The 12,623-nt window shown below is 40.9% G+C and overlaps 1 protein-coding gene across 2 annotated transcripts in view; it reads left to right on the plus strand.

Annotated features, from left to right (window-relative positions):
- LOC144781485 (uncharacterized) overlaps positions 1-9,096 on the plus strand; it is a 126,944-nt gene extending 117,848 nt beyond the window's left edge. Inside the window, exon 9 of one of the 2 annotated variants that reach the window (XM_078660361.1) lies at positions 2,550-9,096. In XM_078660361.1, the coding sequence (XP_078516487.1) occupies positions 2,550-3,250 (701 nt within the window). In that variant the 3' untranslated portion in view covers positions 3,251-9,096. The remainder of the gene's footprint in view (positions 1-2,549) is intronic. The other variant, XM_078660362.1, reaches the window with a different exon arrangement.
- Positions 9,097-12,623: the final 3,527 nt, after the last annotated feature.

Here is a 12,623-nt window from a genome sequence, read left to right on the forward strand (position 1 = left end):
TTCTTCACCGATTGATTTGAAATTTTGACACAATGTTGGATTCGATTAAGTGCGTGTTTATATATACACAACGGGGGATTAGAATACGCGCATGTCCAATACGCGCGTGTTATTAATCGAAAGGCCGAACAGACCCTATTGATTTGGTTGCTGCGCAAAAACTACAAGGGACGCATAGAGACAATAGTCTACATATATTAGGATGGACAGTTGGTGTCAGGATGATAGACCGGGAAGTGGGTGGAGGGAGGGGGGAGGAGTTGGTTCACTTTTCAACATTAAGAATGGACGCATAGAGTCAATAGTCTACATATATTAGGATGGACAGTTGGTGTGAGGATCGCAGACCGGGAAGTGGGTGGAGGAGTTGGTTCACTTTGCAACATTAGAGCGTGTTTATATACATACGCAACGTTGGATTCGAATACGCGTGTGTCCAATACGTGCGTGTTTTTAATCGAAAGGCCGAGCAGACCCTATCTATTTCGTTGCTGCGCAACAACTACAAGGGACGCATAGAGACAATAGTCTACATATATTAGGATGGACAGTTGGTGTCGGAATGGCAGACCGGGAAGTGGGTGGAGGGAGGGGGGAGGAGTTGGTTCACTTTGTAACATTAAGAAAGGATGCATAGAGACAATAGCCTACATATGTTAGGAACAACAGTTGGTGTCAGGGTGGCAGACTGGGAAGTGGGTAGAGGGAGCGGGGAGGAGTTGGTTCACTTTGCAACTTTAGCGTGTGTTTATATATACACAACGTGACAATAGTCGCAAAAACATATTGTGTGCCCACAAGCATTGTGAAATTAAACATATTAGAAACGTGCGCTTACTTTTTTCTTTCTCTTCCATTTAACCAGACTGAACCACAGCACCGCGTGGCAGGGTACAGCTAGTTATTTGAATAAAAAAAGAGCCTTGAACAATAGCCTACTACCAACCTACATACAGTCCATGGCAAGTGGGTGCCCAACTGACCAGACATCTATGACACTGTCACAGGCATTCCATCTGTGTCAGAGTCACCTGTCCTTACCCTGGTTATTGAGCAGTAGTAACAAGCAACTTTGGCTTCATATTGATTAACACTCATATGAATTGGGACTTCTTTACCAAGCTATCAGATATGCATATCTTCAAACCACAGACAATACCTCTTCTACTATGATCTAGTAGGAGTCCTCTTTAGTAAACATTCAAATACTAGTTGGTGGCTTGTAGTGGCTGACATTGCACCCAGCTGGCGAAATGGAGGACTCCAATTCATAGTCCAAACCATACTAAGTACTCCCGGTCACTGTCTCTATTCATAAGTAAGATAATAGTTATACAAGCATTCCTGATGGCTCACAGCCTCCTTCCTCTTATTTCACAACCCTCCTCGCACTAAAAATGGGCACCATTCTACTACAACCAGCTTAGAAAGTAAACTGGTGGAAATGTGCAACTTGCTGGAATCTGCAGAGCTAATCCATGCCACTCAGGGGCAATTCCTCCGCTAAGATGGAGGAGTGTTGTCCCACTAAGTGCACAAATAAAATGATAATGTTACATTACTATCATTTTCTTCTTCAGTAAGGAGCCAGCTAGGTTGGGGCGGGCAGGGCTTGTTACAGCCTGGGAGAGGGCGGAGGAGTGGTTCCTGCTGCTCCTTAAGTGCGTGACGGTTTGGCCAACCGCCTTGGACCAGCAAAACCTTTATGTGCACTTTGCATGTTCTCCACAGGCTGTATTGTACAGCCTTGGTGGAGAACATGCCCAGCCTCCCAGTCCACGTCTAAGCGCTGAACTACAGTGCTCAGACCAATCACAACTCTGCTGTAACACAGCTCTGCGATTGGCTAGGGGAGTCTGGATGTTTCCAGTTCCTGCATTGGAGGAGAGGCAGCAGCTGGTGAACAGCGCCAACAAGGTAAGTCTTTTTTTCTTCAAACCCGTTGCCACCGTTCCCAAACAGGCACCACTGATGCCACTAGCAAACACAAACCTGCACATCTGTTTCTCCCCTCATTCATCACATTGCTAAGCACTGCACCCACAGCCATGATAACAGCATGTTTAACATTGAACACCAAAACACTTCAAAATAGGATTGCAGCTACACCACCACTCTTCAACCCCACTCTCCCACAGAAGTAGCTTGCTTCTTGCCTAGGAAGGTGCTGTGACACCAGACATAGTAGTATGCAGTGTGTCATAAATACAATCAGTCAGTGTAATATTACACCAGGTGTGCTGCTTGAATTCCTAACTGTTGATTGCAAGGTGCAAGGGACAGAAAGGAGACTTGTCAAGAGAAAGAAATGATGCACGCATGTTTCAAAGCCTCATTTGCACACAGCCTTATGAAGTTATCATGAGTTATTTATTCATTGTGCCACCAATATTATATGCAATTCTCATGTATACTGCAATTATATGACAGCACATCAGGTTTTTTTTATTTAGTTTGCCGATCTTGTAATGTAATATTGTCATGATAAAAAAAATATATATTCTCATGCGCAAAAATGTAATATCATGGTTCTAACGTTAATTCAACAGGTGATGGCCCCACAACAACAAAGTGGAAGGCTGAAGAAATGATGAAATGTATTGAAAAAATGCCAGCACACAAAAATGTTCCAGTAAAAACTAAAGTAAATGTACTTCAGCGATCGATCATGGGAACACATTCTAGAAGCCTAATGTGGTCAGAAAATACTAATCAAGAACAGGGAGGAAAGAAAAAAATACATCATGAAACAGCATTTCTGAATGCAGTGCATTCCAATTTACATAAAGATAATGACAAAGCAGAGGAGTCGGATACAGATAACATATGTGATGATCAATTTTCACTTGTTTCATTTTCACAAAATGCACCGCAACATTTGAGACAATTCATAACTATGGAATCAGAGCAAAACTTCTCTTTCATAGAAGGCTTTTATGATAATCAGAAGACAGCCACATTAGAGAGGCCTTATCATTGTACTGAATGTGACAAAAGCTTCAGTCGGAAACAGCATTTTATTGGTCACCAGAGAATTCATACAGGAGAAAGACCATATCAATGTACTGTATGTGAGAAGAGTTTCAGTCACATGCACCATCTTGCAAGACACCAGAGAATACATGCTGGAGAAAAGCCATACGAGTGTACTGAATGTGGCAAAAGGTTTAGTCGGAAGGACAGTCTACTTGGACACCAAAGAGTGCACAAGGGCAGAACATTATCCTGGCATGCATTGACCCTGGAGTGATGTTTATTTCTGTGATTTAATGTATGCATAAAGGACCTGGCCTGGCGAAGGGAACTCCAAGAAAAAGACCAATGAATGTACTCCGTTTAAAACTTTAATCCAAATCCTGCCCTTATTGGTCACTTGATATTCTACATGCGCCAGAGACCTAATCTGCTATGGTTTTTAGAAGATACATATTATCTAATTAAGTAGTAGAGATCTCTTCTGCTAGTGAAGTGTAGGCTTTCTTCATTATGGCAGGGAAAGAGGAAAGCACACAAACACAAATTTGCTGGTCCAAAAAGGAAGGTATCTTTTAGTTGCACATTGAAGGTTAAAAAAAATGATTTTATGCTTTTTGCATTAGTTAATATTCTGCGTACATGTCCTTTTTTAAATGTGGATACTTGTCTTGTGCACAACATATTAACAGTGATTGCTATCACAGATTATGGTGTTTTGTAGCTCAACAAATTACAGGTGTTACGTAGCAAATGCATACAAAATATGCACCTGTTGAAAAGTTCAATTTCAGAGTGAACGTTTCAATAGATGGTTGAACATATTGTGTCTGATGAAAATGGATTTGTTAACATACAGCAAACCAGTGCTTAATTGCAGCTGGTGATGGCAGGTGGGGCCTATCTGCAGTCAGTTTTGGGGACTGGCGTTTATTTTTCTTCAACAGTCATTGATTCAGAGCAACAGAGAAGAAAACACTAAAGGATGAAAGATGGAGGAAGAGAAAGACACACAAAACAGTGACAAAGAAAGTGGGATCAAGTGGAAAGGCAGTTTCAGGCAGTGAATTAAAGAGGCACGAGATGGAATCAAGACAATGCAGCCTTGGTATTTGGCACCCTGACCTTAAATAGCGCTGGCCACAAGCTTCTGAGCAAAACATTAAGACCAAGCACTTACTTTCTACAAAGAAAGCACTCCCAGCAACTTGCTATTAAGAAACATGAATAACTATTGATACATCAATGCCCAAAAAAACAAAAGACTGATACTGTATGAAAAGGGCCCATGCACAGGCAACCATTCCCCTGTGCAGAACTCCACTCCTGTATAGGACTTGTTTTGGAGCAGGACTGCCACATTAGTTAAGTTCCTTTTCAAGGGTCTCTGCGAGCATGTGAAAAGGCAAATTATCGTCACACAAAATGCTATTCAGCTAGTGAATGAAGTACAATGACCCATAGCCCCATTCCTTTTGCTGTGGTAGGTGGAAAAAAGTGAAAGACACTTAAACCGACCAATCGATGAAGAGGGCTGAGTGACAGGCTATGTTTGTATGTATGTATATATTTATTTATACTGTCATTATTGTTTGGGGAACATAAGATGGGTGGGCAGCTAAAACTGTCTCAAGGACAGACCTAAAAGGAGAGTTTATACCTGTGGTACTGTGTGCTTATCAGTCATCTTTGGTATTGGGTCCGTGCTGGGAGCTGCACAAGAGGTCTGTCTGCTTAAGCTTTCTGTGTAAGTGGAAGAGTTAATTGAGCTAAACGTTTGACAAAAACCTGAGCAAACAACTGATGAAAGACCTGATAATAGAAAATTATTGGCAGTCCAATTGATAGTAATAGTTGCAAATAAACAATATGATCAACTGAAACCAAAGTCCTCTAACCGACTTCTATCAGACGTAGAGGCCCTGCAACTTACTCAGCTTGTGGGTTCTGCCACACATGAAAAAGGGCATATTCTTGACTATCTTTTCGAATGACCCCAGATTACAGGTGCTTACTTCCATTCAAATCCCCTGGTCTGACCCCTTCTACATTCCTTTTCGATATGCTAAACCACTCCTACAAAAGCCGTCAGGGGGTAACATTAATCTAGGACTGAAATGGTCCACGGCGGCACCTGAAAGTTGGACCAATCATTTAGAGTCTACCACCCCCCTCCCCCCATCACAAGATCTCTAAGAGGCACACAAATGGTGGTCAGACTGGATTAACAGCACACTGGACAATTGTTTTCGCAAACCCATACTGACAACCCAACACAACTCCAAAATAGCTACCTGGTTCAACAGCCAGTTATCTTATCAGAATAAGTAATGCAAGAAACTCAAAAGGAGCTGTACGAAAACCTATGCCCCTGACCTTAAGTCATTATATAAAAAAGCCATCAGACAATATCATGATGACATTAAGGTAGCATAGGCAGAATTCTATGAGGACATGATTAATAAGTCCTCCAACTCCCCCAAAGAATTATTCAAAATCGTGAAATCACTTACCACAATTGAGCAAGGCTCCCAAACACATCACCTTCAAAAGAGAGATGCAACGAGCATTCCACTTTTTAAAAAACAAAGTGGAAAACATATATAACTCGCTACACAATTGTCCCATGGACAACCCCTGAAGTGAGGCAGGACAGCTCTGGTATAAAGGACCTACTCCCCAGCCTAGAACAGCCTGGACTGCCATTTCCCCCGTCAGTGTTGAATAAAGAGCACATAGGGCTCCTCCTGAGTAACATTAAATATGGTTCTCCACTCGATCCCGCCCCTCCCCCCACATCTTACTTCAGGGTGATTACTTAGAAATTGAAACAGATATTCGACCAGGGAAGAGCCGCCGCAATTCTACTTTTGGATCTTAGTGCGACTTTTGATACCGTGGATCACAAGATCTTAATACACAGGCTGAGAGAGATAGGGTTTAAGGATAAAGCCAATCAATGGCTTGCCGCTTTCCTCAGTGACAGATCGTTCCAGTATATGGAATCGTCTATCCTCTCGGACATTCTCCCAGCTCCTTACAGAGTACCCCAGGGCTCGGCGCTCAGCCCGACCTTGTTCAACATTTATCGGAGTCCTCTAGCACACATTGTGCAGGAGTTTGGCTTGTCAATTGTTTCCTACACTGATGACACTCAGCTTGTGGTCTCAGTGTCAGAAGAGATGAATTTGAACCATCTGAAGGTGGTACCTTGCATGGAAAAAATAGTATATTGTATGGCTAACTGTTCCCTAAAACTGAACGGCAACAAAACTGAGCTAATGTTCCTGGTCAATGGCCCAGGCCCATGGGCCGGGATCAGTTCCCCCCATTCCTAGGCCATCCATAAAAATAAAAAAATCACGGGATGTGGCTAGACCAGAATCTCTCCATGGAAACACAAGCCAAAAAATTATCGGTACCCTTTTTCGGTATGCTACGGTTGATCCATAAGATCCTGGACCTAATCCCAGAAAAGGCTCGGAAGACGGTGGTTCAGCCACTGGTGGTCTCGCGACTGGACTACGGCAATTCCCTGTATCTGGCTTCTCCTAAGTATGTGACCAACAGGCTGCAGGTGGTCCAAAATGCTGCAGCCAGAAGGCTCCTGAAGATCCCCAGACAGGAATCAGTGAGATCCTCCCTGAAAAAACTGCATTGGCTACCTATTCAATCTAGGGTTAAATTTAAAGCCCTCTGCCTAGCCCACAAAGCCATGCAGGGTAGAGGTCCGGCCCGATGAAATCCCTTGTCTCTCCATACGTCCCGAATAGGTCCCGCACATCCTGATGAACATACCAAAGATAGAGAGATCTAGATGGGGTGGAAAATCTTTCACATACCAGGTCCCAAAACTCTGGAACTCTATGACCTTGGAAATAAGACTGATTAAAAAGGAACGGTGCTTCAGGAAAAAACTTAAAACCTGGTTGTTCCCATGATCCCCCACCTCTACCTACTGCCCCTCTCAGTAGCACTGGGAAGCCCTCAGGTAGCCATGCGCTTTATAAATCCCTTAAACATAAGTATGAATCTATCTTTAAACATAATTTGAGGAAACTGGTATGGTACCAGAGAGGAAAAACATCTCATGTAGTCTATATTTATCAATCCCAAATGTGGCAATAAAATGGAAAAACAGGAATGTAGTTACTCCAAACGGATAACAAATTCAGAGATGATGATGATGGAAAAGTAAGCCAACTAAGTTCTAAAAAGACTGCTTTTGGATTTCTAGATAACTAACAATAGTAAATTAATTCAGAAATAGACTGCATGTGGTTTATTTTACCCGATAAAAAATAACTTCTCTGCTAATGCTTATTCATCAATAATGTATGTTAAAAATAAAGAAAAGATTGTTTACAACAACTTAAACAATGTTTTAGTGATCCTAAGCAAAGGTCACAAGTACTAATGGCATTAATTATTTTATGTAAAGTAACATTTGTTATTTTACAGCACTTAAAAACTTCTGAAAACCAAAAGCAAGCACAGTGCATGTTTTGTTATTATAACCAATTATAAACCTAAGAAAAGCAGGGTGACAAATATGACACAGTAGAAGACAATAGTCTTACAATCAGAACCCAAAAACTAAAATTGAAAAATATAATGCAGTTGTACTAGCCCAAGTTAATAATTGATCAAATGTAAGCACATTATGCTTGCCTGGCGTAATAGTTTGTACGCTAGATCAAAGTGTTTATTTTCAAATAAATCATCTAACACCACTCCTTAAAAAAATGGTTATATTGCAAAATGACCCCATTACAAATTATCTCCCTGAAATAAAGATAGCTATTAACATAAATAAGGACGTGAAAATGAATTCTGTTAAAATGAAATCAAGTGGATATTGGCTGTTGGCCTTTCACCTAAAAAGCACACCATTCTTCCTACAGTGCTCTCTCCATTTAAGAACAAACGTTTCATACGTAAATGTGTCCATTTGTATTTGTGATGGGTTTCTTTGTGACAAACATTAATCTATTGGTGATAAAACCAAAAGTTAATGGAAAAGAGTGTGTGAAATATAACATTGAAACTACATATTTAGAAGGTGTAAAATTAATGTGCATTGTTTCAATAAAAGCATACTATTTGCAGGCATATTCTTAAAGAGTAACCTCAGATACACCTATAACATAAAATTTGTAATGCAGAATAAGGGAAAGCTGAGTACATCTTAAGCGAAGAACAGAAGGGACAAAACCAGATGTTTTAGGAAACCACGGTATAGCCAATATTTAATAAAGTGATCACTGACATTTGTAAACAAATCTTCATTCTTTGCAAAACCACACAAACTTTTAAGTCACATTTTTTAGCAATTCCAGTATTATGGAGTAATATTAGTGCAGATGTAAGACCCTTTTTGGAGCGTAAGCAGAGTATATTATGTTGCGGTGAACAGAAAAATAAACTGTAGCAGGATGAGGCAGGCCTTCCTTTATATAATGCCCATAATATTAATGGCTGACTACTCGCGTCATTGGTTAGATGAAAGACAACACACCCGCTTAATCTAATGACCCATTATAGTCGAAACTCCTGGTCCAACAATGCTGTGCTGGGCCCTGCACTAGTTGATTTTTCAGTGTCACAGGCAGCTATACTGAGTCAGCATTTAGACCACAGCCCAGATAGAAGGGGTGGTGCTTATTGAAGGAAACCTAAAACTTATGTTTGTCAAAACAGTTTAAGTTACTGCCTGATTGATCTACCCGAATCATGAACTGGAGTTATGGCCTCCAATTTCTCAATACAAAATGCCCCTTGTTTCAGCATACTGTTGTCACATTCACTTCCCCTTGGATCTGTACAGATGTTTAATTCCTTGGATTCTTAAATAGAAATCTGTCCTCTATATTCAAGGAAGTCCTGTCTAATAGCTGCATTGTCCTGATCCTTGTAAATTTTTCTATTTTAGCCCTACATTATTTTCTTGAGTTTATATGTTGCTTATCTACATAGATTTCACTGGCACATGATCATGTGCCCCACATATGCCTTTTGGCATGCAGTTTGGTTCCTAATTCTACATTTCTTTGTGGTGGTCTGGAATGTAATGTATTACTTGTAATCGTATCATGAGAAACAAGAGTAAACACTACAATGATAGCTGCTAATGTTGTGGCTCATTAAAATGGTTTCCGCCTTCTAATGCTCTTATTGACCTACACAGTCCAAAAGATCTTAAACATTCATACCATGCTAGTAGGAAAAAGTGAGGGGGCTTTTACAATTCCTCTCTCTAATCTCTGAATGCAGCCCTCAAAATAGTAACAGTGCTTAAAATATGCTTTTCCACAATTTGTTTGAGGTTTCATTATATGAAAAAACAACAAGTAGCATGGACGAACTTTCTTATTTGGGCCTTTGAATCAGCATATCTTGGCTCATGTGTATCTCTGCATGATTCTTAGCACACTTGTGTGACATCCCTCAAATTCAATCTAACAAAACATATAAGCATGTTGGGGGAGGGGAGATAATTTACTTCTCTGTAGAGCCTTGGATTAAGTGAATTGTTTTTCGTACTTTTACATCAAGGTAACTAATCATTCTAGAAATGATTGCCAAAAGTAAAGCATATCAATTGTTCACAATAATTAATATAATTCTAATGAAAGACTATGCAGGATTACTCCTATAAACTGACTGCATCAAAAGGGAGGAAAGGGTGTTTCATGGAGTTCTTCTGACGTGAGGAGTTCTAATTGCTGAACCCTGATGGAGTGCCCTTCATACCAGTTGTGTTACCAAAGAACTGTGCACAGGTCTGACCCAGTGAATAGTGATTCTGCTTTTCTGTTGCTGTTTAGGGCGTGTGTACTTGGTCCACGTTGTTTTGATGCTGTCAAGAGGCAGATTACTTCATAGAGTTTAGATGGAGCTCTTTTACTGCTTTTTCATGTTTATGTTATTGGTCTTTCAGTCACAATAGCTAGGAGCTCCGCTGGTCCAGGCACAGCAAGACTGTGCTGATCAAGACTATTCATTGACCCTCCTACTTTCTATCTTCTTTGGACACACTCCCCTTTTAGTATTTTGAATCTTCACAATTGCTCCTCCAGGCTGAACATGCAGTCCTAAGCATTCCACTTTCTCCAGCAATGGAAAGTTTGGTCATTTGGTTCGCAATGAGGATCTGCAAAGAATGTATAACCTTGAAAATAAGCATTGTGTGTTTGCTGCCAGGCTCTGCAGCATTATGTTTACTCCGTAACAACAATGTGGCTTATGTTTTTTAATGGTCCGAACTGAGAAAGTTATTTATGCACCTTTCTCAGTCTCCTTCTGAGAACACACTCTTACTGTTGCTTCAGAGTCAAGTACTCTACTATATCACTGACTTAAGTGTCTCTGACAGAGATGTGGATATGGGAGTCACCTGGTGGATTGGAATAGAGAATAGTGTTGCATGTAGGTCTGAATCGGCTGGTACAATTTTACTGTTTAGATGTTTCTTTTTCTTTGTTTTGTCTTCATTTAGGATTGTAGAATTAAATAAACATGTTTAAAATTCATTCATGGCCATTGGTTTAACGCTGCATGTCTATGGAGACTGTGCTGTACGAATAGACTGCATGCCACTTTGCTGTATCTCGGTTCTTGCATTTCTTTTGACAATGGTAAACCCACCAATCTATTTGCCCGCGTTTGTGATGGTGGGGCAAAGCTACCAGGACCTCATTTTTCCAGCCACTGGTGAAAGCTTTGCCATAGACCGATTTACATGGAGTATTCTGTGCCAATCTAAATCACCTGAAGGCAATTAAATACCGCCTGTACAGGTCTCTCACTCAGTCTCCCAGCTGCATTCAGGGTAAAACCACTGAGTGAGTGAAATGGGTGTTGCTATTGCACAGAAAGAATCACACAGACAGAGTGTGAAAACCTTATACAGTATGTAATACTCTGGATGGCGGAAGTAAATGAGAATACATGTTTATTAATTACTTCATTGTGATAAATTGGCTACATACACTTCTGCTTTTTGTAGTGGCTTTATACTATTTAAACTGAGCAATACAATGTGGAAGCCTTGGTCATACTAGTAATCTATTTGTCCACTTAGTTTACAACGATGATTGAACTGGACTCGACTAAAGTTTGCTTGTACCAATAGGAACTATCAGGACAAAAATTTGCATTGTTAAGCATCCAATAAAAAACCACTTTTTAGCAGCAAGATGCTTTCTCTTGTATGAGGATAAGCAAATGACATAGCAATCATTGAAGAAAAACAATAAAATATTAGAAAGGACAACTATAAGAGTATAACTATTTTAAACAATACGGCTATAAGAATTTATCAGTCAAACCCTTGATAGCAATCCTGCTCTGGCCCCAAAAGACTAACCTAACGTTCGTTGCGAACGTGAAGCCTGAATGATTAAAAATAGTGCTTACATGGTGTGGCACTGTCCATTTTTCAACACTAGCCCTTCTTTTACAATTTAGAGTACCACCTTCATTTTTACACTTTATTTATAAAGTTTTATATATCGCTTATATGGCGCTTATATAGCGCTAGCTAGACCCGGGGGTATCAGAGCGCTTTACATACACAAGAAAAGAAGAAGTTGCACTACATCGTAGAACATGAGGAATCATAAAATATATAAGCATAGACATCATACTTAAATATACATTGGGGAGTGAAGAACGCAGGTGGTTGAAACAGTCCGATGACCCCCATCCTAGAAAAAGTCAGAGTAAGAGGGGAGATCAATTAGTTGGTTGACTTGGTCAGGGAAGTATTGGTTGAGGAGCAGTAGTTTCAGGTCCTTTTTGAAGCCAGAGAAGGAGGGGTTGCATCTGAGGTCAGTAGGGAAACTGAAACCAAAAGCCTTCTAATTCCATCAGCCCCGTGCAGTGCCAGACCCACTCATAATGCCTGCATGTCCTGCTAGAGAGAACCTTGTAGAGTACTCTTACCACCTTCAAAGATGAGTGGTAGCTCTCACAGAGCATCAAGTATCCTGTTGTCTCTTAAACTTTAGTTGGTGTCTTTTTACCCCAAAACTTTCTTTTTTGATAGTGAGCTTGGAAAAAGTGCCCCCCCCCCCAAGTCTATAGGCTTCAAACTGTGTAGTGACAGATGGAAACAGATCTGTCACAGCCCTCATTACGTCTGTCTGTGGTATCTATAATCTTGACATAAGTTGAAGTCTTGTGACTGAGGTGAACCTGTACATTGCAGAGCACAAGAAACGAGGCAGGTCGTCTCCAAGTCACAAGCCTATTCGTGCTCCAGGTCACCTTCCTAGGGTAAGGAAGTAGAAAGACCGACCTAGCCATAAACATTAGAAGTACAAAAAGATTTGTTTTCTTCATGTCACTCCCACTCCGAGGAGAGGTTGCACACGTGGGACTCAAAGGACCTGAATCTGCCATACCCACCTCTGAGCCCGTCGCCACCACATCCCAAAGTAAAGTGTTTTTGTTGACCCTGCAGAACTTGGAGGCCTTTAAAGCATCTACATTGCAACTGTTTTGGATCCCAGGTCCCTTTGGAATTTCTTCAGGCCTCATGGATCTGCTAAGGCCCCCTGTCAGACTTGCGTCGGCAGGGTCTGCTACTGCACAGAATTACCCGGTTGGGCCCCCAGCTGGCACCAGACCACACTTAAATAGCTACA

The sequence above is a fragment of the Lissotriton helveticus genome, chromosome 9 (genome assembly GCF_964261635.1).
Source record: "Lissotriton helveticus chromosome 9, aLisHel1.1, whole genome shotgun sequence".
Taxonomy (NCBI): domain Eukaryota; kingdom Metazoa; phylum Chordata; class Amphibia; order Caudata; family Salamandridae; genus Lissotriton; species Lissotriton helveticus.